At 45.9% G+C, this 25,346-nt stretch overlaps 1 protein-coding gene across 1 annotated transcript in view; it reads right to left on the bottom strand.

The window, feature by feature from the left end:
• FBLN1 (fibulin 1) overlaps positions 1 to 25,003 on the bottom strand; it is a 115,646-nt gene extending 90,643 nt beyond the window's left edge. The window contains exon 1 of the mRNA XM_068170917.1: positions 24,049 to 25,003. Within this exon, the coding sequence (XP_068027018.1) occupies positions 24,049 to 24,124 (76 nt within the window). The 5' untranslated portion in view covers positions 24,125 to 25,003. The remainder of the gene's footprint in view (positions 1 to 24,048) is intronic.
• Between the last annotated feature and the right edge of the window lie 343 nt (positions 25,004 to 25,346).

Here is a 25,346-nt window from a genome sequence, read left to right as displayed (position 1 = left end):
AACTTGGAATAAAACATGAGTCACATTTTCCTATTAATTATCTTGTAGCCTGGACACTGAACAGCTCCTTGTGCAACAAATACACAATCTGTGCAAAAACCCACCTGGTTATCAGGAGGGAGAGCTTTCTGATGTTTGCTCTTTATTTCATAAGGTTTTTGACTGATGGTCCTGACAGGCTGCACCCACGAGTGTTGAGGGAGTTGGCTGATGTCATTATCTGGCTAGTCATGATTATCTTGAAGAGGTCATGGTGAATGAGAGAAGCTCGTGAATAATGAAAAAGAACAAGTCTTCCTGGCTTCGAGAAGGCCAAGAGAGAAGACCTGGGAAACTACCGGCTAGGAAGGTGATGGAGAAAATCCTCCTGGAAACAATGTCCAAACACATCAAGGACAGGAAGGTGGTCAGAAGTCATCTCAGGTTTATGAAGGGAATATTATGCTAAACTAACCTTATAGCCTTCTACAATGAGGTGGTTAGCTTGGTGGATAAGGAAAAAATAGTAGATGTTGTTTACTCTCCCATCAGTCTCCCATAACACTGTCATAGACAAGCTGACAATCTGGCTGGGTAAAGCAGGTAGTGAAGGGGTCACTGGGAAAGAGTACAACTTGAACAAGGTCACACATGATACAAACCTAGGAGGAGTGGCTGATCCACCAGATGGTTGTGCTGCTATCCAAAGGGATTTCAACAGGCTGGAGAAGGAACCTAACCAAGTTCAGCAAAGGGAATGCAAAGTCCTGCATGTTGGGTGGAATAAACCCTATTTATCACTATTCACTATGGGTTTACTGGCTGGAAAGCAGCTCTGCAAAGAAGGACCTGGGTGTCTTAGTGGACACCAAGTTATTCAGGAGCCGGCACACACCTTTGCAGCAAAGATGGCCAACACCATCTCAGGCTGCATTAGACAGGGCACTGGCAGCAGGATGAGGGAAGCAATCCTGCCCCTCTGCTCAGCACTGATGAACCCACATTTGGTGTGCTGTGTCCAGTCCTAGGGTCCCCAGTTCAAGAAAGATACAGACTTACTGCAGAGTCCAGTGCAGGGCACCAAGAGGATTTATGCTCTGGATTGACTCATATGAGGACAGAGAGAGAGCTGGGACCGCTTAGCCTGGAGAAAAGAAAACTTGGGGGAAATGCAATTGATGTTTATGAATATTTGATAGGAAAGGATGAAGAAGAAGGAGCCAGACTCCTCTCAATAGTGTCCACTGACAGGGCAAAAGGCAATTGACACAGACTATACCATATGAAGTTCCATCAGAACACAGGAATAACACGTCTTTACTGAGTGTTCAAACACTGGATCATCTTCAAGAGGTCACTTCGAACCTAAACAATTCTGTGACAGATTACTTAATGAAAATTAAAGAAGACCCTTTCATCTGCAGGTTGCTGTGCTGCACAGAGGAAGGTAGTTCTTACGACTTCTTTTTCATGGAGAATTTGAAGTACAGAGGATGAAGTTACTTGCCCAAATCACATAGTGAGCTGATGGCAAAACGGAGTGCATGCCAGGTCATTTCCAGACTATCTATCTCCACTGGCTCACAAAATGCCTCACATAATTGTCTCATCCTTTGTTTTGTTCCAAGCACTGCTAAAGGGTGAAAAAATCACTAAGCAGCATTATATTCTAGACTATCCATCTTCACAAATGACTTCCTGAAGAATCTGGTAAAGACAAGCATCTGTCTCCTCTGGCTCTCCCTATGTTGGCTACAAAGCCATTATTCTCCAGGTGCTCCTGATATGTGGGGGTTACATCCTCCTTCCATTTGTCCCTGTATACACCTCCTAACCTGTTTCAGTTGTTGAAGTAAGTGGAAATATTGTTTAACCTGTTCATGGTCAAATTTACTTTGATGGAAATCAGAGTTTACATGAGTACCTCAACCAGCAGATCTTTAGATAAGGGAAAGCAAAAAGCAGTTGAAAGCAAGTAGAGGAGACAAGCCCCTCCAGTAACTGAGTCATTTGCAGGGAACAACCTATATTCCAAATTAGTGATTATAATCTAACTATTCAAAGCAAAAAGGAAAGAGCTAAATAAGATTTTAGGATGTGTCAGTCATCTTAAGGTAAGTATTCTTAAAGTAGTTATTAATTCCACACTGCAAAGCTCTGGAGTTCTGAGCATAATTCTGGCTATTCCTTTTTAGGAAAAATTACATCAATATGGAAAATGCATAAAGAAAGGCTAAGATGATGACCAGGGGGAATCAAAGCCCTATGACATGAGGAGAAACTGGAGGGAATAGAATAGAATAGAATAGAATAGAATAGAATAGAATAGAATAGAATAGAATAGAATAGAATAGAATAGAATAGAATAGGAATAGGAATAGGAATAAGTCAGGGTTGGAAGCGACGACAAGGATCATCCAGTTCCAACCCTCCTGCCATGGACAGGGACACCCCACATGAGATCAGGCTGGCCAGAGCCTCATCCAGCCTGGTATGGGGCCTCAACCACCTCCCTGGACAACCCATTTCAGGGCTTCGTCACTCTCATGGTGAAGAACTTCTTCCTCCTCCCCAGCTCCAGCTTCATTCCGTTCCCCCTAGTCCTTGTAACAAAGGATGAGGAAAAGGCAGAGTTGCTCAACACCTTCTTTGCCTCAATTTTTATTAGCAGGACAGAACGTCTTCCAGACAGCTGGCCTGCAGAGCTGGCAGAAGGAGCCAGGGAACTGCATAGCTTTCCACTGGTGCAGAATGGGGTAGTTGGTGATCTGCTCAGCCACTTGGATCCCCACAAGTCCATGGGACCAGATGGGATCCATCCTAAGGTGCTGAGAGAGCTGGCAGATGAGCTGGCCAAGCCACTATCCATCATTTTTCAGCAGTCCTGGCTCACTGGAGAGGTCCCAGAAGACTGGAAGCTGGCCAACGTGGTGCCCATGCACAAGAAGGGCCGGTTGGATGAGCCAGGGAATTATAGGCCTGTCAGCCTGAGCAAGATTATGGAACAGGTCATCTTGAGTGCAATCACACAGCACTTACAGGATGGCCAAGGGATAAGGCCCAGCCAGCATGGATTTAGGAAGGGCAGGTCCTGCCTGACCAACCTGATCTCCTATGATCAGGTGACCCACCTGGTGGATGTGGGGAGGCCTGTGGATGTAGTCTACCTGGACCTCAGCAAGGCCTATGACACCATCCCCCATAACAAACTCCTGGCCAAGCTGTCAGCCCATGGCTTGGACGGGAGCACACTGCATTGGGTTAAGACCTAGCTGGATGGCCGAGCCCAGAGCGTGGTGCTGAATGGTGCCACATCCAGCTGGCAGCCAGTCACTAGTTGTGCGCCTCAAGGATTAGTGTTGTGCCCTGTGCTCTTTAACATCTTTATTGATGATCTGGATGAGGACATTGAGTCCATCATCAGTAAATTTGCTGACAACACCAAGATGGGGGCAGGAGTTGATCTGCTGGAGAGTAGAGAGGCTCTGCAGAGGGACCTTGACAGGCTGGACAGATGGGCAGAATACAACAGCATGAGATTTAACATATCAAAGTGCCAGGTTCTGCACATTGGCCACAACAACCCCATGCAGAGCTACAGGCTGGGGTCAGAGGGGCTGGAGAGCAGCCAGGCAGAGAGGGACCTGAGGGTACTGGTCGATGGTAGGCTGAACATGAGCCTGCAGTGTGCCCAGGCATCCAAGAGGGCCAATGGCATCCCGGCCTGCATCAAGAACAGTGTGGGCAGCAGGAGCAGGGAGGTCATTGTGCCCCTGTACACTGCACTGGTTAGGCGACACCTCGAGTCCTGTGTCCAGTTCTGGGCTCCTCAGTTTAGGAAGGATGTTGACTTGCTGGAGCATGTCTAGAGAAGGGCAACAAAGTTGGTAAAGGGCTTGGAACACAAGCCCTATGAGGAGAGGCTGAGGGAGCTGGAGTTGCTTAGCCTGGAGAAGAGGAGACTCAGGGGTGACCTTATTGCTCTCTACAACTACCTGAAGGGAGGTTGTAGACAGGGGGATGTTGTTCTCTTCTCCCAGGCAGCCAGTACCAGAACAACAGGACACAGTCTCAGGCTGCACCAGGGGAGGTTCAGGCTGGAGGTCAGGAGGAAGTTTTACACAGAGAGAGTGATTGCCCATTGGAATGTGCGGCCCAGGGAGGTGGTGGAATTGCCATCGCTGGAGGTGTTCAGGAGGAGACTTGACAGGGTGCTTGGTTGCATAGTTTAGTTGGTTGAGTGGTGTTGGATGATAAGTTGGACACAATGATCTTGAAGGTCTCTTCCAATATGGTCTATTCTATTCTATTCTATTACTACCTGATATCCTGAGAAGTCCCTCCCCAGCCTTCTTGTAGGCCCCCTTCAGATACTGGAAGGCCACAATAAGGTCACCTCAGAACCTTCTTTTATCAGGACTGGACAGCCCCAACTCTTTCAGTCTGTCCTCATAGGAGATGTGCTCTAGCCCTATGATCATCCTTGTGGCTGGTTGGAAGAGACCTTCAAGATCATTGCGTCCAACCCATCATCCAACACCACCTAATAAACTAAACCATGAAACCAGTCACCCTATCAAGTCTCCTCCTAAACACCTCCAATGATGGTGACTCCACCACCTCCCTGGGCAGCCCATTCCAATAGACCATTCTAAGCCTGGATAAGTAAAGCTTGTGAAAGGATGTGATTCCTGTCAACAAATGTGCCAGCAGTTAAAAGCAGTAACAATTATGAGATCAAGTAAACCAAACATTTTTTAATAAGAATTACACTTATTGACAGAAGTACATGAAATGCTCATTTGCAACAGAGCTCTGTACTCTATGACCCAGGTCACAGACTGACTTACCTACCCAAAAAATAATGGTCAAACTTTTGTCATTATGAAGTCAAGGCAATATTTCTTTTGCATTCCTCTGTGTGTCCAGAATTCATGCCAGTATCTGAACGCTAATTGTAGTTTGCAGTGCTACAGAGAAAATCAGTCTCGTAAATAAAGTATCTGCCTGTGGTGAAAGACATGAATCTGTGTCTGATCTCTTCTTTGGGAATAGGGACCCTGTCTGCTAGTGTATTGCCAACAAACATTATATGCATCAAATTCCACACAATGTGTTACAAATAACAGTATTTGCAGTGCTGTGGTCTGCAATCAATCTTATCTGTGTTGAGAACTGATACATATCTAGCAGAGCTGGCTGCAGGTTTTTGCAGGGTTTTGTACAAATGAGCCTTTAGTCAAGTTCCTCCCCAGAAGGACAATTCCTGGCTCCAGACACCAGTCCTCTCCCAGCTCTGGCAACATACATCTACTCCAACCAAATAACTCAAAAATTCAAAGCAGGCCAAGCTAACCAAGCTTGTCTGTAGGAGTGCATCCAGACAAAGAAGGATTTCAGATAGTTTGTGGAGAGAGAACTGTGGGCCAGGCTGTTTTAGTGACATCACAATTCATATCCTCCAAAGATCCTGTCAAAAAACTCTTGAGAATAGAGCGAAGTGAAAAACAAGAGTAAAAAGGGCTAAGGGGGGGGAGGGAAAAGAAGGAACAAAAAGCCTCCACCCTCAAGGCCATTCCACTAAAATGTAACAATAAAACAGTGAAAAATATTTTCTCTAGCCTGGCTTTGTAGTTTGCTTTTTAAAAATAGTCCATCAGGGACAAATCTCTACTCTTTCAATCTCAGAACATGTCTCTCACACTTGGGGTGTCAACTCCTGACTGTAGTGGAATTGATTCTGACTATTTTGGCATTAGGAGTTGTCAATGAACATTCAGAAACAGGACAGATTTATTGTCTCATAACTGTATTTTTCCAGTGTCGTGGATTCAACTGTACATGCACAGATGCATGTGGCTCCCAGTTGGAAATCTTTGGACATGCAGGTCATACTAAAGCCATTTGTGCCAACAGCATGGGGAGGGCCTGTGGCCTCTCTTTAGCATCTTGTAACCAGAAGTCTGTAATGCAAGGTGTCTGAAAGGAAGGGGTAGTGGGAAGCAGTTGGCAGAAACTACTCCAATTACAACATCTTGAAAAACCTCACAGCTGGGTGGCAAGTTACAGTTTTTTACTCTCCAACTGTTTGCACGTGTCTTTTGCCACAGTTAATGGGCTTGTGGCACCCCTCAGAACTGCAGTGTCGAAGATAACTGAATGGTAATTAGAGTACTACTCTTCTGAATTTGATGCCCCTTTAACTGATTTACCAGGTGCATGGTACTTCACGCAAATCAGTCAGAGAAATCTCAGGTATCTGAGAGACAAAGCATTTCTGGGGATGGCTGATGATATTGTCTGTGTTCTGCTGAAATGTGCCCTTTTATTTGGAGGGAGAAGCCCCACAGGAAAGGTGTAACATTTGGGAATACACTGTCTGGTCCATTTTGTAAGTTTGTGAAGCAATTGTTCAGCTTTTTGGTATCATGAGACAGCAAACATGAAGACAAACCAGAGGTCTGCTTAGAGGGTAGCATGCTTACTTCCTTATCACTCAGGTATAATAATTTTGAATGCTAACTGAGCAAATTCAAATCTGTTTTGGGTAACATCAGAGAATAGGAATAGGCCAGGTTGGAAGAGACCTTCGAGATCATCGAGTCCAACCTACCATCCAACACCATCTAATCATCTAAACCATGGCACCAAGCACCCCATCCAGTGTCCTCCTAAACACCTCCAGTGATGGTGACTCAACCACCTCCCCAGGCAGCCCATTCCGACAAAGAATTCCAATGAAGAATTCTCCGTGAAGAATTTCTTCCTAACATCCAGCCTAAACCTCCCCTGGTGCAGCTTGAGACTGTGTCCTCTTGTTCTGGTCCTGGTTGCCTGGGAGAAGAGACCAACCGCCTCCTGGCTACAACCACCCTTCAGGTAGTTGTAGACAGCAATAAGGTCACCCCTGAGCCTCCTCTTCTCCAGGCTAAACAATCCCAGCTCCCTCAGCCTCTCCTCATAGGGCTTGTGCTCAAGGCCTCTCCCCAGCCTCACTGCCCTTCTCTGGACATGTTCAAGAGTCTCAATGTCCTTCTTTAATTGAGGGGCCCAGAACTGGACACAGGACTCAAGGTGTGGCCTAACCAGTGCAGTGTACAGGGGGAGAATGACCTCCCTGTTAGGATTTGGAAGGGACAGGGAAAGGTCATCTAGTCCAAGCACCCTGCCAGAGCAGGGTCAGCAAATCAAACAGCTTTATCATTACCTTGTCCCTGTGTATGTGCAGCAGGGCATCCAAAAGAACTTGAGTCATGTCGGTATGGTAACAGTGAGGATGCCTGTGACCGTTTTAGGCTGTGCCTTTAAGAAAGGGACAGTTGCTGGAACACTCTGGCTGAGTGTTTTGAAAACATTCAGATATTCTAAATTAATTTTATTGGTAGATAGGTAAAATGCAACTTTAAGTTTTAGTTCAGTTTGAGTCTCTCTCAGTCAGACTGTTCTGTCTCTTCAGCCTGTCTCTCTCTGAGCAACTAGCTAGAGCTGACCTTGAATAACAGATAAGAGAACTAATCCTTGCATGTGCTTTGAGCCTAGCAGAATTTCATCCTTAATAATTACCTTTTCTCTCTCTCTAACCCCTTTTTGGGAAAAAGGGGAGATAGGGGGAGAGAGAGGGTACAGGGGGGGAACCCTCCTCCAGAGGAGGAGGGAGTTTTGTTCTGTATTACTTTCTTTGCTGTGTATTTCTGTATATATTGTAAATATTGTATATTGTGCATATATTCACTGCATTTCATCCTGCTTGTAAATACAGCTTTAATTCATTTTTGGTCCTCTGACTGAGTTAGCTGTGGTTTCTTTCTTTGTGGAGGAGGGAGAACCGAACTTTCTCTCACCACCACAATGCCTGTCCTGATGGAACTGGGCTCATGCAAATTGTGGTAACAGTGAGGCTGCCTGTCCTTATGGTGAGGTAAGGTGGTATACACAGTAGTCTGAGAGAGATTTCAGCAGAATACACACACAGTTAGAAATCAGCTCCCTAAATTTAGAAAAGATCTTCTTCACAAGAGCTATTGGATACAAAGTGATTAAAGGTCACAAATGCAAAAGATTCTGTACACATGATGCATTCACAAGCTAGCTACAAACTGCTTACACAGATAAAATGTGTATAAGCAGAGGGTTGCTTTAAAAAAATAAGGTAGCTTGCTAATCTTAACCAGCCTGACATGCTGTGTGGGAGTTCAAAGGAAGAAATGTGGTTGAAATCTGCATAACCTTTGAGTTCTATGATGTAATAATTGCTTATTCAGCTGCTATACTGAATATTTTCTGCAAAAGAAAGATAAGCTTAAGACTGTTACCCAAAAGCATGATTCCTGGAATGAGAAACCCTGAATTGTTTCTGGGAACTGTACAAAACATAAGCAGAAGTAAAAAGGATTGGATAATTTTCATGACAGCAGTATTGTCACTAGATCAGAAAGAGGCAGATTTTTTTAAGCTATCTACAACAGCAGCTATTCTGTACAGCTGCTGCTGGAAAAGCCTATGGACAAGGCAGTATTATATAGCTGTTCATTACTCAGTGCTGATCTATGAAACAGTGATAAAGCTGATAATACCAAACCAAAGCTACACCTGAGCCTTGGTAGGCATATACAGCTAGTGCTAGTAAAGTCGCCCATTTCTTCAGTGCAGTAAATGGTGCGGCTGTTCAATTCATAGACTTCCCAGCCCACCTAACCAGCTATAGCTTGCTAGGGATTTGGAAGCAAGTCCAGGTTGAGGGGTCAAAGTCATGCCACTTTATTAAGATATCTTCAACCTTTTAAGTATTTTAATTATCTTTGGAAAATGTGGTGCAGGTCTTGCCCTTCATTCCATTTACTCTGAGAGTCTCAGTGTTGTAGAATGTGAGAAAAAGGAACATGGTTATCACTTCTCAGCATATAAAGATACTGGCAGGACTGTGAAAAAAAACCTCAGCACTATTCCAACACATTTCAGTAACAGTATGTCATCTTGAATTATTGGAACTCATGATTACAACAGACTTGTGTTGGTTTAAGTTTCCAGAAAGGAGAATATTTTTTCAACTTTCACTATGCGCCTTTCTGATGAAACTTTTCTTATTCTGTCCAGAAAACTCCTTACTAGTAATGCTCATCCATCCAACTATCATCTGAAAAAAAAATAACCAAAAACAAGGCTGCATACAGAATTTAATCCTCAAAATGTTAGACTGGTCATCCATATTATTCAGTGTCAAATTCTTTGTCTTCCAACCTCCCTTTAGATTTGAAGTCTCCTGACAGAAAAACAGACCAACTGCATAACCTTTTGGCCAAAGCTCCATTGTGCTATAGGTTCAGGGCAGTCAAAAGTGTGCTTAGCCTGCTCTGCTGCACCAAACTAATTGTTCTGGAAACAATGACGCCTGGCCAGACAAGTCAGCTGCCTCTGTAGCAGGAACAGAAGTCAAATGCTGGCAGATGGGATTCGTAGCCATGATTTTTTGGCTGTCCTTACAAGAAACTGTGGAAATGCTGTTTCTGACAATGCACATACACTCTGGCTGGCCATTTAAGGCATCAAACAGAACCAGAGGTGTGTTTGGACAAGAGGGAAGCCAGCTGACTTCAAAAGTCCAACTGGTTATAGACTAACATCCTAAGTACAGCCTTGTTGCACCTTGATCTATGTGTAAACCTAGGGATTAGGCACACAGAGTAAAGGAAAAGGTGAAGGAGGAAAGACAAAGACATGCCACAAAAAAATCTAGCCTCATGATTCCCCAAAACAAAAGCTTTGAACTGGGAGTAATGGAGCGTTGCAGGAAAGCATTGCCATTCTCCACCTGAGACAATCCAAGTATTTACTGGATCTCTTCAGACTGGAATGATGATGCCCCTCCGCCACTTTATACACAGAGAAAGAAGTGAATAGGAGCTTTTATTTTTCTTCAGAGAAGTACTCATCTAGCTCAAGACCATACATAAAATATGACTACATACTGGCGGGGTAAGATGAATAGACAAAGCTGAGCTGCAGCATTAAGTCACCTTTGGACTGTAAACTATTCCTAATCCTCACACTAGGTTGCCTCTTACAGGTTCCCTTAGAGGATATACCAGCTTGAACTTTGTAACACATGCAACTTGGAGACAGGGTGGCCTCTCTTGTAATATCTACAACAACACAAGCCATCTCCAAGGTACCTCTTTCAGTCTGCAAGGCTGTGTTCATCACCAACTGTCCCTTCCAGTACTGCTCCAGACTGCTGTTGGGCCTGAAAGGTAGTCTATGACAATGGGGCTTCATAGCTCCAAGTTTGGAGGTCACATTTGATTGTTACGGACAGACAACCACTAGCAGTTCACATGCTGCTAAGACTTTCTAAACAGGCTTAAAAGGTTTGAACCCTTACCTTCAGATGAACTCTCAGCTAATTGTGATTATCTCAGGACAGCAGAAATCAATAAAGAAACCAACTTAGCTCACTAACTAAAGTATCAGCACCCTAAAGGAAATGCCTGGTATTTTAGTGCTGTTTTGTGGTTGGTCTTAAAACACCCACAACTTTACTGGAAATTTTCTTAGGTCTGGAGAACACTCATTTAAGGAGAATGTGGATCTGGTAGCATCAGCAGTGGCCATCACAGAGTTAGTGGGGAGTTTCAGATATGGCCAAACCTCTTTTTATGAGGTGTCTGTTTGTGGTTCATAAAAGACTCCATAAATCATTCATGACAATGGTTGATGATGAAGCAGCTGCTGTGTTAGGTGAAAAGGACAGGCATAAGGAAAGCAATGCTCTGTTGCAACACATTTCATTTTCTCTGGTGGGGAAAGAAGTGCTTTAGGGTGCATCTTTTAATTTCGTCTCAGATTGAATAAGAATCCTTTCAAGAAGGTGGGCAACTGGACACTAACAAATTAGAAAAGACTAGTCCATCTATTCCAAGAAGACTATAAGGTATCTGACATACACATCACAGTATCACTAAGGTTGGAAGAGACCTCGAGGATCATCAAGTTCAACCCGTCACCCAAGACCTCATGACTAGACCATGGCACCAAGTGCCACATCCAATCCCCTCTTGAACACCTCCAGAGATGGTGACTCCTCCACCTCCCTGGGCAGCACATTCCAATGACGAATAACTCTCTCAGTGAAGAACTTTCTCCTCACCTCGAGCCTAAACTTCCCCTGGTGCAGTTTGAGACTGTGTCCCCTTGTTCTGGTGCTGGTTGCCTGGGAGAAGAGACCAACCCTCAGCACAACAGAGCAAGGTTTAGTATGGAATGAACCACAGAATTTACAGAGCAGGAAGATAATAAAGATCCCATTGGAATGGACTGCCCGGGGAGGTGGTGGAGTCACCATCATTGGAGGTGTTCAGGAGGAGACTTGATGGGGTGCTTGGTGCCATGGCTTAGTTGTTTAGGTGGGTTGGACACGATCTTGAAGGTCTCTTCCAACCTGTTTTTTTATTATTATTATTATCATCATCATTTTTTTTAAAATCATATAATTATATAGCAAAGATTTAAAGAAGGCTTTCTACTGGAGAAAGCACTACTACAACTCTCTTACACTTGATTTTCCTCATTTTTGAAGTTACATCTAGTGAGGGTCAAACTGGAATATAGCTCTTCCAGATCAGCACTGGTCAGGCCACACCTTGAGCAGTGTGCCCAGTTCCGGGCCCCTGAATTGAAGAAGGACATTGAGACTCTTGAACGTGTCCAGAGAAGGGCAATGAGGCTGGGGAGAGGCCTTGAGCACAAGCCCTGTGAGGAGAGGCTGAGGGAGCTGGGATTGTTTAGCCTGGAAAAGAGGAGGTTCAAGGGAGACCTTATTGCTGTCTACAGCTACCTGAAGGGAGGTTGTAGCCAGGAAGGGGTTGGTCTCATCTCCCAGGCAACCAGGACCAGAACAAGAGGACACAGTCTCAAGCTGTGCCAGGGGAGGTTTAGGCTCAAGGTGAGGAGAAAGTTCTTCACAGAGAGTTGTTAGCCATTGGAATGTGCTGTCCAGGGAGGTGATGGAGTCACCATCCCTGGAGGTATTCAAGAGGGGACTGGATGTGGCACTTGGTGCCATGGTTTAGAAGTCATGAGGTGTTGGGTGACAGGTTGGACTTGATGATCCTTGAGGCCATTTCCAACCTTGTTGATTCTATGATTTCCTGCCAAAGTATCAATATCAGAAGCATTCAGTACTTGCAATTTAATTAGTCATAACAGCTCCACAGCTGGAAGATTGTAACATTTCAAATGGATGTACTGCTGCTAGCATTTGTGCAGTATATCGCTTCCAGCTCTTAGTAAACCCTAGGCAACACCCTAAAAAGCTGGAGTACACCAAACCAAATATTTCTATATCCATACACTTACTTTGGCATCGACACAAAAGTCCTTTTTAGGTATTGCTTTCTTTATTACTATGTTTAATGTCTCAATACAGATTTTGGCCACACTCAAAATGAATCCTTTATTAAGGAATATCTTACATACAGCCTTTGTGTGCAGCATGGGTATTTTGTGGGGACTACCACCACCCCCCAAAATAATGTACTTCCTATACTTGTAGGTACCCTAAACCTTATCAGAAATATCACTCAGCTCAGCGTTTTTATTGATTTTTTTAATGACAATTTCCAGTTAATTTGATTGAAACAGAAAAGAATTTGAGCAACTATTCCAGAGTTTCCTGCTTAAGATCCAACAAAACATATTTGAAATCCAAAGGGCAATTTCTCAGAAGTTTTAAGTCTAAAGTAGGTTATACTAAGTTAGAAAGCAAAGACAAAAGTATCCTTGAGCACTGGGGTAAAAAAAAAAAAAGTGCTGCTCCTTCAAAAAGAAAAAGTGAAGGCAAGATCATAGAATCATAGAATCAATGAGGTTGAAAGAGACCTCAGAGATCATCAAGTCCAACCTGGCACCCAACACCTCATGACAACTAAACCATGGCACTAAGTGCCACGTCCAGTCCCCTCTTGAACACCTCCAGGGTTGGTGACTCCACCCTCTCCCTGGGCAGCACATTCCAACAGCTAACAACTCTCTCTGTGAAGAGCTTCCTCCTCACCTCCAGCCTAAACTTCCCCTAGTGCAGCTTGAGCCTGTGTCCTCTTGTTCTGGTGCTGGTTGCATGGGAGAAGAGACCAATCCCTTCCTGGCTACAGCCTCCCTTCAGGTAGTTATAGACAGCAATGAGGTCTCCCCTGAGCCTCCTCTTCTCCTGTTCCCTATGAGCCCTATGAGGAGAGACTGAGGGAGCTGGGGCTGCTTAGCCTGGAGAGGAGGAGACTCAGGGGTGACCTTATTGCTCTCTACAACTACCTGAAGGGGGGTTGTAGACAGGCAGAGGTTGGTCTCTTCTCCCAGGCAGCCAGCACCAGAACAAGAGGACACAGTCTCAGGCTGTGCCAGGGGAAGTTCAGGCTGGAGGTCAGGAAGAAGTTTTACACAGAGAGAGTGATTGCCCATTGGAATGGACTGGGAGGTGGTGGAGTCACCGTCACTGGAGGTGTTCAGGAAGAGACTTGACAGGGTGCTTGGTTACATGGGTTAGTTGATTAGGTGGTGTTGGATGATAGGTTGGACGCGATGATCTTGAAGGTCTCTTCCAACCTGGTTTATTCTATTCTATTCTAAATTGGGGAGTCTTGTTGTTCACTCTTTCTCTGGAAGTGCCTGGTCACAGCATCAGGGATGTTGTCCATCTGCCAAGTGTCTAGTAGATAATAGAGTCACAGAACCATGGAATCAGCAGAGGTGGAAATGGCCTCTATAAAGTTCATCTAGCTAAACCCCCCTGCCTCCTCCACCACCACCACCCCTCCCCCCTTCATCTTCTCAAGGCAGCTTCTGTTCCCTCTTAACACCATCCTCCACCCTGCCTGAACAGCTCCTGCTCCACCACCACCACTTTTGCACCCATCCCAGAGCCAGGAGCAAGACCCTCTGTGGTGGTTTTAAGCTATGCCTTTAAAATTTTGTTAGAGATTTTAAGCAGAAAAGTTGAAAAATATAAATAAATCACTGTTGGGTGTAAGAAGGAAAACTAAAGATAGTCCTGAACAGCTTCCACTTGCTTCATACTGAGCTGGTCTGGCAAAGCTAATGCAAGGGGGAAATTTCAACCCACCACACCCACAACCAGCCAAGAAGAGCCCAGCCCCAGTGAGGAGGCACAGCCAGCACCCAGGGAGGATATTGGAGTAGTCATCAATGTTGGCCCTAACAACCGGGGGGCCACCAGGCCCCCCGGCCTTTGTTGTCACCACCACCAACACCCAGTGTGCACCACAGGCACTCACCAGGGATCAGAGGAGGATCCTCAGCCCAGATGGGCTCAGCTTAGGGCTGCTGCCTTTCCTGGTGGGGATTAAATAGGGAGGTGGTTGGGGAGGGCAAAGTGGCCACACTTGGAGTGGGAGGAGACTCCAACAGAGCCCAGGTGCTCTGGGATTTGAGGGCAAATAGGGGGAAAATGAGGTGGGTGGGGTGGAAAAGGGGCACACTCTGAAACCAGTGCTGTTGAGAAAGAATGGAGATTAAAATAAAATTCAAATAGGAATTACTGAACTTTTGGTGATTGCTAGAGGGTTAGTATGGCTCCTTTCAGGATGCTCCACTACTCTTGGATATTAGTTAATTTATTGACAAACCCAAACATGATTTTGATAGGCCAGTATTAAGTTCAATAAACAAAAAAACCCACACAGCTTCTGCTAAGGTAATTGTATAACTACCATTTCAGCAAGCTCTTGATCTCAGCCCAGAGGGGTTTTTTTGGGGTCATATTCCCACCCATCTGTGTGTGGGGGAAGGAGCTTGCTTCTGAGAGCAGGCTGTGTGAAGCCAGGACACTGATGGGCTGAAGAGGAGACAATGGGTTTAACTAGCAGAGTTGAACTCTCCTATAGATAAATAGGAACAGCCCATGCCACGATGACTCCTGTGGTCTCTCCTGTGTGAGTATGGAGATAATACGAGCATAAGATGGAAACCTTTTGTTCTCCAGGCACAAGTGCATGAGTTACCATGAACAGTAAAAAGAAGAGAGAGTTCTTCCAGCAGGAGAGCTGCACTGCTCTACCATGAGTGGTTCTCTGGTCATAGTACCTGGGCAGCAGATCCAAATTTGAGTAGGGAAAGATCTGGACGAGGCATTTAGTGCCATGGTTTGGTTGATTAGATAGTGCTGGGTGATAGGTTGGACTCGATGATCTCAAAGGTCTTTTCCAACCTTGATTCTGTGAATTCTGCGAATTCCTGGCTAAACAATCCCAGCTCCCTCAGCCTCTCCTCATAGGGCTTGTGCTTGAGGCCTCCCACCAGCCTTGTTGCCCTTCTCTGGACATGTTCAAGTGTCTCGATGTCCTTCTTAAACTGAGGGGCCTAGAACTGGACACAGTACTCAAGGTGTGGCCTAACCAATGCAGAGTACAGGGCAGAATGACCTCCCTGCTCCTGCTGGCCACACTGATACACGCCAGGATGCTATTGGCCTTCTTGGCCACCTGGGCACACTGCTGGCTCATGCTCAGCCAGCTGTCAATCAGTACCCCCAGGTCCCTTTCTGCCTGGCTGCTTTCCAGCCATTCTGACCCCAGCCTGTAGCTCTGCATGGGGTTGTTGTGGCCAAAGTGCAGCACCCGGCACTTGGACTTGTTGAATGCCATCATGTTGGACTCTGCCCATCTGTCCAGCTGGTCAAGGTCCCTCTGGTTGAGCCCTTCTACTCTCTAACTCATCAACATCTGCTCCCAACTTGGTGTCATCTGCAAATGTACTGATCACTGCCTCAATCCCCTCATCCAGATCATCAACAAAGATATTGAATAGGATGGGGCCCAAAACTGATCCCTGGTTGTATTATCCAAATATGTGCCAGTGTATTTAGGAAAGCATTAGCACTGGAGATCCTCCTTTAGAACTGCTGCATCCTGTTGATCAGTGATGACTTTCAGCACAAATTCTACTGAACTATCCCAGTGTTTTGTTGGAGGTGGTTCCAGCAGGACAAGAATCCTCGTAAAGTCTGACAAACAGGCAGGTTTATGTCACAGTTTTTCCCTACAGTATGCACTCTCCCTATCATTGTAAATACCCAGTACATGATTTATGTAAATCCTTATTTTGACTATTCTTTCTCCACCTGACATTATTCTGAGCATTGCTGAACTAATATTTACTCACAAAATATTGTGCCAGTAATTCTCTACATTCTTCTAGGGATCTTCACTGATCTGTACTGACCCCTTCCCTCACAGAATCACAGGGGTTGTAAGGAACCTCCAGAAATCATCTAGTCAAACACCCCTAGCAGAGCAGGTTGCATAGGACAGTGTACAGATGAGCTTTGAATGATGCCAGAGACAGACTCCACCATCTCTTTGGGCAGCCTGTTCCAGACCTCCACCACCCTCAATGTAAAGAAGTTTCTCATGTGTAGATGGAACTCACAGTGTTCAAGTATGTGCCCATTAACACTTGTCCTGTCACTGGGCATTACTGAAAAATCAAAGAATCATAGAATCAATAAGGTTGGAAAAGACCTCAAAGATCATCAAGTCCAACCTATCACCCAACACCTCATGACAACTAAACCATGGCACCAAGTGCCACATCCAATCCCCTCTTGAACACCTCCAGGGATGGAGACTCCAATGCCTCCCTGGGCAGCACATTCCACTGGCTAACAACTCTCACTGCGAAGAGCTTTCTCCTCACCTCCAGCCTAAACTTCCCCTGGCACAGCTTGAGACTGTGTCCTCTTGTTCTGGTGCTTGGGAGAAGAGACCAACCCCCTCCTGGCTACAACCACTCTTCAGGTAGTTGTAGAGGGCAATGAGGTCACCCCTGAGCCTCCTCTTCTCCAGGCTAAGCAACCCCAGCTCCCTCAGCCTCTCCTCACCGGGCTTCTGCTCGAGGCCGCTCCCCAGCCTCGTTGCCCTTCTCTGGACACATTCAAGAGTCCCAGTGACTGGCCCCATTGTCTTGACATGTTCTCCTTTATGTTCTTTTTTTTCATCTTGTGCCCTCTTCCTTAGTTTCCCCCTTTGCTCCTGAGACCTATTTCATGGACTTCTTTGCAGCTCATTTTTCTTTACTTCCTCCCCCTGCAGACTTCCACCTCCACATCTACACCCTTTCTTGGAACAATGCTGTCCACTCTCCCACTGATGACTTAACTATTACAAGCTCAACAGCTGGCCTACTTTCTTCTATTACATCTACATGTAAATACGTGTGCCTGACACTTCCCAAGTGCTTTACAAAAACTGTTGCATATTCTGGATAAAACAACCTGCTTCTTTTGTTCTTCCTTTACTCATTTCCCTTATTTCTGACAACCATCGCTTTTTGCTGCCTTCTTCAAAAAGGCTTTTGTTCATTTGTTTCTTTCATACTAAATCAAAATTCTTGCCCATGCTTTTTGATCATTTTGGGGTTGCTTTGGTTTGGTTGGTTTGTTTTGAGTTTTGTTGCCTTTTTGTTTGTTTGTTTTGTGTTTTTTGGTTGTTGTGGTGGTTTCTTTTATATGGCATTCAACAAGTCCAAGTGCCAGGTGCTGCACTTTGGCCACAGCAACCCCATGCAGAGCTACAGGCTGGGGTCAGAGTGGCTGGAGAGCTCACAAATAGAGAAGGACCTGGGGGTGCTGACTGACAGCCACCTAAGCATGAGCCAACAGTGTGCCCAGGTGGCCAAGAAGGCCAATGGCATCCTGGCCTGCATTAGGAATAGTGTGGCCAGCAGGAGCAGGGAAGTCATTGTGCCCCTGTACTCTGCATTGGCTAGGCCACACCTTGAGTAGTGTGTCCAGTTCTGGGCCCCTCAGTTTAAGAAGGACATCGAGACACTTGAGCATGTCCAGAGAAGGGCAATGAGGCTGGTGAGAGGCCTTGAACACAAGCCCTATGAGGAGAGGCTGAGGGAGCTGGGATTGTTTAGCCTGGAAAAGAGGAGGCTCAGGGGTGACCTCATTGCTCTCTACAACTACCTGAAAGGTGGCTGTAGCCAGGAAAGGGTCGGTCTCTTCTCTCAAGCAACCAGCACCAGAACAAGGGGACACAGTCTCAAGCTGTGCCAGGGGAAGTTTAGGCTGGAGGTGAGGAGAAAGTTCTTCACAGAGAGAGTCATTCGTCATTGGAATGTGCTGCCCAGGGAGGTGGAGAAGTCTCCATCCCTGGAGGTGTTCAAGAGGGGATTGGATGTGGCACTTGGTGCCATGGTCTAGTCATTAGGTCTGTGATGACAGGTTGGACTTGATGATCTTTGAGGTCTCTTCCAACCCTAGTGATACTGTGATACTGTATTATTATTATTTATTATTATTTGTATTTCAGCTCTTTTTGCTGACCTTGTCATCCCTTTTATTCTCTAGAAGTATTCTACTACATTTAGTACACCCCTGTTTTCTGCTTACTAAATTGATTTTGCCACCTACTTCCTTACATCTATACATAACCACAACACCAAACTGATTTTTTTTCATGGTCCCAGGTAACTCTGTTTCTGCCAAGACCCAGAGGTCTTAGACCCATCTTTTATTTCAGAAAATGTTCACAAAAGTATGCTAGAACAGGCTGGTCTTAACACAACTACTTATTAGAAACACATGTAAAGTTGATACAAACCTTGCAGAATGGGCTAAAGTGCAATGATAAATAAGTAACTTTTGAAAATGCATTCACCTGCATCAGATAATGCCTAAAATGTGACAGAATACTATAAATAAACTGCAGTAACTTGATAAGATAGTTTATGGATTTTCATTTTGGATTTCATGAGCATGTCTGCTTTCAATTACCCAGATGAAAAACAAGAGCCTAACATCTTGCTCTTCCCCGAGTGCAATGAAATGCCGTGTCAGAAAATGAGCTATTAAAACAAAACTCAGCTGAAAATTAATTTAGAGATAGTATTCACATTTTAGAACTGTATTTTTTTTTTTGGTAGTATGTGATTTGGGGGGGGGGGGAACGGACAGCTTTTATCTGTGACAACAGACAAGAAATCCTTATATACCTGCACCCATATGCTTCTTATAAATTGACTGCCACAAAAGCACATGCAAAAATTATAATCTTAAAATAAAACTCATTCCACAAAGTCAGTGGAACATTTTTTTTATTACAAACTGTAAGCTCACCCCAAATAGACATGTTTCCAGATGTTTAGTGAGTTAAAACCGTGCCTTTAGGACCAAGATGCACCAAAGATGCAGCTAGAGGACTGCAGTGCACTGACTGGATATAATAATGTGAAATAGATCATCTTCAGAAGAGGGTAGTTTATGTGATAAGGAAAAACATGTTTAAAAAAAAAAAAAAATCAATGTTTGCAGTAGACCAAAGTTGTACTATAAAATTTAGAAGGTTTTTAAGACCCCTGCTCTTGCAAAGAATGATGTGCATATTCACATGTACTGAAGACAGTCCCTCCTGTTTTTTTCAGAATGAGGACTTCAGTTAATAGATGCTGATGATTTGGTAATTCATTAGTAAGGAAAAGCACTTAAGAAAATTGATGGTAACAGGCTTGGGATGAAGTCGTGTTTCAGAACCATGTTGTCCTAGCAATTTGGCAATTGTGTAACTAAAGCACTTAAGAGCTCATCTTTGCCCCAAAACAAGCTGAGAGTTTTTGAGTGTGAACTGAGGGGCAGGCTAGCATGGGTGATACTGTTGTGGGTGTCTACTACAGGCCACCTCATCAGTTGATGAGGAAGCCGATGAAGCCTTCTACAAGCAGCTATCAGCAGCCTCCCAGTCACAAGCCCTGGTTCACATGAGGGATTTTAACTACCCAGGTATTTCCTGGAAGGCCTATTCAGGCAGCCATCCACAGCCCAGGAGGGTCCTCCAGTGCACTGATGATACCTTCTTGATGCAAATGGTGGAGGAGACAACTAGGAGGGGATTCCACACTCTGTAACAATGAGGGTCTGGTCAAAGTGGTGAAGATTGAGGGCACCCTTGGCTGAAACAAACATGCAATGGTTGAGCTCAGGAAAAGAGTACCAAACAGGATCATAACCCTGGATTTCAGCAGGGCAAATTTTTCAAGCAATTGCTAGGGGAAATCCCATGGAACAGGCAACTAGAAGGCAAAGGGGCCAAGACACTCAGTTAACGCTCAAACACCACTTATTCCAAGCTCAAAATCAGAGCATCCCAACAGCTACAAAATCAAGAAAGGGAGCCAGGAGAACCAACTGGTTAACTACGGAACTGCTGGGCAAAGTCAAATGGCAGAAGAGAGACTACATATCATGGAAGGAGGGGCTGGCCACTTGGGAGGAGTATAAAATGGTTGTCAGAGAATGCAGGGAGGCAACTAGAAAAGCTAAGGCCTCCTCAGAATTGAACCCTGCAAAAGAGGTCAAGGACAACAGAAAGGGCTTCTCCAAACACATAGAAGACAAAACTAACTCCAGAGGCTATGCAGACCCACAGCTGAATGAGGTGGCTGCCCTGCTGACAGAGGATGCAAAGAAGGCAGAGCCACTGAATGCTGCCTTTGTCTCTGTCTATACTGCTGGAGACTGTCCCCACAAGCCCCAGGCCCCCAGCAGCCCCACACCAAGACAGAATAAAGGAGAAGTTTGCCTGGGTTGATGAGGATTGGGTTAAGTAGTCTGGACATCCATAAATCCATGGGTCATGATGGGATCCACACACAAGTGCTGAGGGAGCTGGCAGCAGTCATTCCTAGGCCACTCTTCATCATCTTTGGTAAGTTGTGGGGAACAGGAGAGGTGCCTGAGGACTGGAGGAAAGCAAATATCACTCCAGTCTTCAAAAAGAGCAAGAAGCAAGACGGTGGTAACTACAGACTAGTCAGCCTCACCTCTATTCCTGGGAAGTGATGGAATCACTTATCCTCAGCCCTGTGTCTTGCCACGTCAAGGAAAAGAAGGTCATTGGGAGCAGTCAACATGGTTTTACCAAGGGCAAGTCATGGTCAGCCTACCTGACAGCCTTTTATGAGGACATAAGCAGGTGGAGAGATTATGGTAGAGCAGTGGATGTGGTTTCTCTTGATCTCAGGAAAGCATTTGACACTGTTTTCCACAGCATTCCCTCAGCTAAACTGAGGAGTTGTAGGCTGGATGAAGTGAGGTGAACTGTGAACTGCTTGAAGGAAAGAAGTCAAAGAGCTGTGGTCACTGGGACAGAGTTTCATTGGAGGCCTGTATCTAGTAGATACCAAGATGATTAAGGGATCATCTCCCTTCTGAGGAAAGGCTGAGGAAGCTGAGTTTCTTTAGCTTGGAGGAGACTGAGGGATGACCTCATTACTGTTTATATGTGAAGGGTGAGTGTCAGGAGCTGAGAGACAGACCCTTCTTGGTGATAACCAAATGATAGGCAAGGGGTGCAAGCCAGAGTGGTGAAGGTTCCACATGACACAAGGAATAACTTTTCCACCATGAGGGTGACAGATCCCTGAAACAGGCTGCACAGAGAGACTGTGGAGTCTCCTTCTCTGGAAACATTCCAAACCCATCTGCATGAGTTCCTGTGTGACTCACTCAAGGTGATCCTGCTCTTGCGTGGGGGTTGCACTAGATGATCTTTCAAGGTCCTTTCCAACCCCTAAGATTCTGTGAAACCTCTGAGTCTATTCTATACACCAGTGGAGCACAGACACTGTCCCAAGGAACCTGCACTTAAAACAACATGATCAAACAAATTATGACTTCATTTGCCTGCAAAACACAGATGGCCATGTGAAATATGGCAGGGGAGGGGAGGGAAAAAACTCTTTCTTGCAGCAGTTACTAGCAATTATTACATTACTGATTACAGTTACTAGCGGTTATTTCACCTGAAAGAAGTCTGCTCTTCAAAAGGCACACTCTAAGCAAGGATCCTTACCTGCATTTCAGATCTTTGAATCTAATGTTTACAGTGTTTCTCTGAAGTTCTAAGGATGCAGAAGCTCTCAGTGAAATTAGAGCATGGGTTTTCATTTGAGAATAAAAGCCCAATATATGTTTTACTAAGAAATTTGGCTACGCTTCATGTTTTAAAACCTAACTTATGCATGTCATTACTTAGGATTTTCCTAAAAAGTACTCCAGTAGTTAAGTGCACAGAGACTACAAAATCTCTTTGGTGTTTTCCAAAAATGTTTAATTGCTTAAAATTCTTATGGCTGTTCACCGTGATACATTAAAACCACATTCTACTGATGTAGTACTGTTTGAGGGAAAAGTATGATCTACCTTGGGATGGTGGCATTTAACACTGCTTTTCAAAGCTTCTTTATTTTGTTCCTCCTTCTTTAAAAGGAGTGGCTAACGTCAGCAACTATTCTGAAGTGTATCTGTGACATGTGCTCTGCTATATGAAAACTAAGAGCCAAAACGCTGTGATAGTAACAAATAATTTATTTTACTGGCTTTTGTCTGCTGTTGTGAGGCCTACTGCAGAGGGCCATATGTTTCTAAATGTTTGCCTGGCCTACAGCACAATTAAGACTCAACTCTGAATAGCTCCCTTGGGGTGACTAATAGAAAAAGGCACACTTACCTGTTAGGTATGATAAATTCATTACCACCAGATGAGAAGTAGTTTCTTTGTTCTATATTACCAGTTATATTTGCATTGGAATGCCACATGGAATTAAATTAATATCCTCTTTTTACACAGTATTAAGAGAAGAGGAAAAAAGTGCATAGGATGGTATGGGAGATCCAGATCCTCGCTTTCAAAAACAACCACAAAGCACAGTATCATTCATCAACGTTTTCCCATCTCGTCTTCAAAATGATTGCATCCTTTGCCTCACTATTCCTCCTGCTCCTCTGAGATTTCAAAGTAACTGTTGATCTTGTTTCCCATTTTTTGGAGGGTGCAATATGGTCCCCAGCAGATCAGACCTGACATATCTTCTGACTGCCCGTTTCGAGACACATCAGTTTTGTGCCCACCACCGAGTGCCTTTCACACAGTCCCGAATGGTAAGGGCTAGAAGGGACAGTAGGTACCTTTGAAAATTGTCTAGTTCAACCCCTTTGCCTGAGCAGGATCACCCAGAGTAAATCGCACAGGAACACTGGGTTTGGTCACAGAGGTCCAGCTGGGTTTGGAAGTCTTCCAGAGACGGGGATTCAACAACCTCTCTGGGAAGCCTGTTCCAGCGCTCCACTTGCAGCGGGGCACCGTGCGACGGCAGCCGACAGCGTCAACCGTCCCGACATGTCGCAATCCCTGGGACACCGAGAAATCCTCGGAGCGGCCCCCAGTGTCTTGCCCGGGCCCGGCGCCAGCAGCCCAGGGGGGCGCCTGGCTCTGGAGAGGGGCAAACGGCGCAGCTCGGCTCTACCACCGACCGGCTCACCGGCCCCCCGTGGTAGAGACCGTCCCTGCGGAGTCTCACACAGACCCTCCAAGGCAGCGGTAACCCGCTCGAGCGGCGGCTGTTCCGCAGGGGAGAAGGGGAGCCGGCGGTGGCAGCGGCAGAGCCGGTGCACGCCACGCCTTTCTGCTCACTTGAACGTGGCACTGGCGCTTTAAAGTCTGCCCGGGATGCCCAGGGGTGCGGGTAGGGGATATACACACAGGGGGAAGCCCAGCCACCCCGCTGCCTGTCCGCCGCGGATTTCAAATGCTGTGCAAGGTTTGTGGGAGTGCCCCTAGCACCCCACAGTAGCCCCTGCTCTTTAATGCGAACCCCGGTGCTAAGGAGTTTGATTCCCGATTTCGGTGATAACAGAGGTGCTTTAAAACGTTCCTGAGACGCCCAGGGGCACGGTCAAGGGGGAAGTCCAGCCGTCCCATCCCCCGTGGGCCTGCGCTCGCAGGCGCGGGATACAGCTCCCCGCGCTCCCGCTCCGGGTAAGGCAGCGAGTACCGCCAGGGCAACCCGCCCGGGGATGAAGGAGGCCGGCGAGGTCCCCCGCCGCCTGCGGCGTCCCGGTTAGGTGGAGCTGTGCCGGCGTCCCCCAGCCCACCAGTACGCGCGGAACGCGGTGCTGCCTGCCCTGGGGGCAGAGCCGGGCCCGGTGGCTCCGGGGCTGCGGGGAAAGAGCGCAGCGTAGCCCGGCGCCCGCTGGCGGCTCCACGCGCCGCTCCCCGGACTTACCTTGGCCCCGGAGGGAAGGCATCAGCGCCAGGAACAAGAGCAGCCGCAGTGGCCGGGCCCCGCCGAGGTTTTCCATCGACCGCCAGCTGCTCCCCGCCGGCAGGAGCACTCGTACCGAGCGGGGGCTTGGCTCTCCTGCTGCGTCCAGTGGCCGCCCCCGCCCCCCCCCCCTTTTTTTTTTTGATTGCTGTTGCTGCTGTTTCTGATGTTATCCCAGCTGCCTGAGACTGGTTGCAAAAGAGCTTGCAGGAGTCTCCTCACTCAGCTTTACAAAGATTTAATTCACTGCCTACCCGGATAATTACACAGCCGACGAATGCTGAGCTGCACAGAGACCCCTCTGCAGCTCTCAAGCAGAGAACCTGTTGCTTCTGGGACCCCTCTACCTCCCTGCTTGCCACCCCCACACACGCTGTAAAAGTGACTCCCTTTCGCTCGGAAAATTTTACAGATACTCAGCGTGAACCTAGAGCCGGCGTGACTGATTCTGTGAAGGAGAAAATGCAGCGGCTTCTTTCGGTGCCAAGCAAAAGAAAGCCACAAACAAAAGCAAAGAAAAACAAAAACAACAACCCAACAACAACAAAAAAATTAAACCCCCCACACAACAGCAAAACAAGGAGAAAAAAAAAAAAAAAAAAAGGAAAAATAAAGGACAGCCACCTAGCAGAGAAGTAAAGTTTTAACTCTGGAGGGGAGATTTTTTCAACCCCTGTTCTCGGTCTTTCCGTAAATTTTAGTCCAACAGAACTTCTAGCAATAATAATGAAAATAATCCTATAAAAATAAAAGGTACTCTAGAATCTTTCTGTTTAAATTAACTGCCAAAATAGCCCTCCAACATCCCGTGCTTCCTCCCCCTCAACAAGCGAAGAGGAGAATTTCAACCCAAATGAAGCAATCAGCTCTGCTCTTTTCCTCCCCTCCCTTCTTTTCCCTTTTTTTTCCCTTCCCTAACCTCCTTATCTTATTTAAACAGGAACACAAACACTGTTAGTGGTCAAAGGAGGAGCTGGAGTTGAAACCACTCCGTTGGCTATGCTGTTGCCAAGATCGTCAAGATAATGTGGGGGATAATAGTTGCAGGCAAATGCGCCTGGAAACAAATGGAGAGTTCATCACCCCTTTATACTTTGTCCTTGATTTTATGCAGACAAACAGTTGGAAGTCAGTTCATGTTTAAGTAGTAGTTGTGCCACATGGGCTCCAGTTGGATCGTTCCTCTGGTAGCTACTCAATAAACTCAACTTTTTAATACCTCTACTCAAAATGTCCAACTGGAAAAGCTTTTAAGACGG

Source organism: Melanerpes formicivorus, unplaced genomic scaffold (genome assembly GCF_026170545.1).
Source record: "Melanerpes formicivorus ecotype bairdi unplaced genomic scaffold, bMelFor1.0.p_v2 SCAF_3, whole genome shotgun sequence".
NCBI lineage: Eukaryota > Metazoa > Chordata > Aves > Piciformes > Picidae > Melanerpes > Melanerpes formicivorus.
This window is presented reverse-complemented; position numbering and strand designations above follow the sequence as displayed.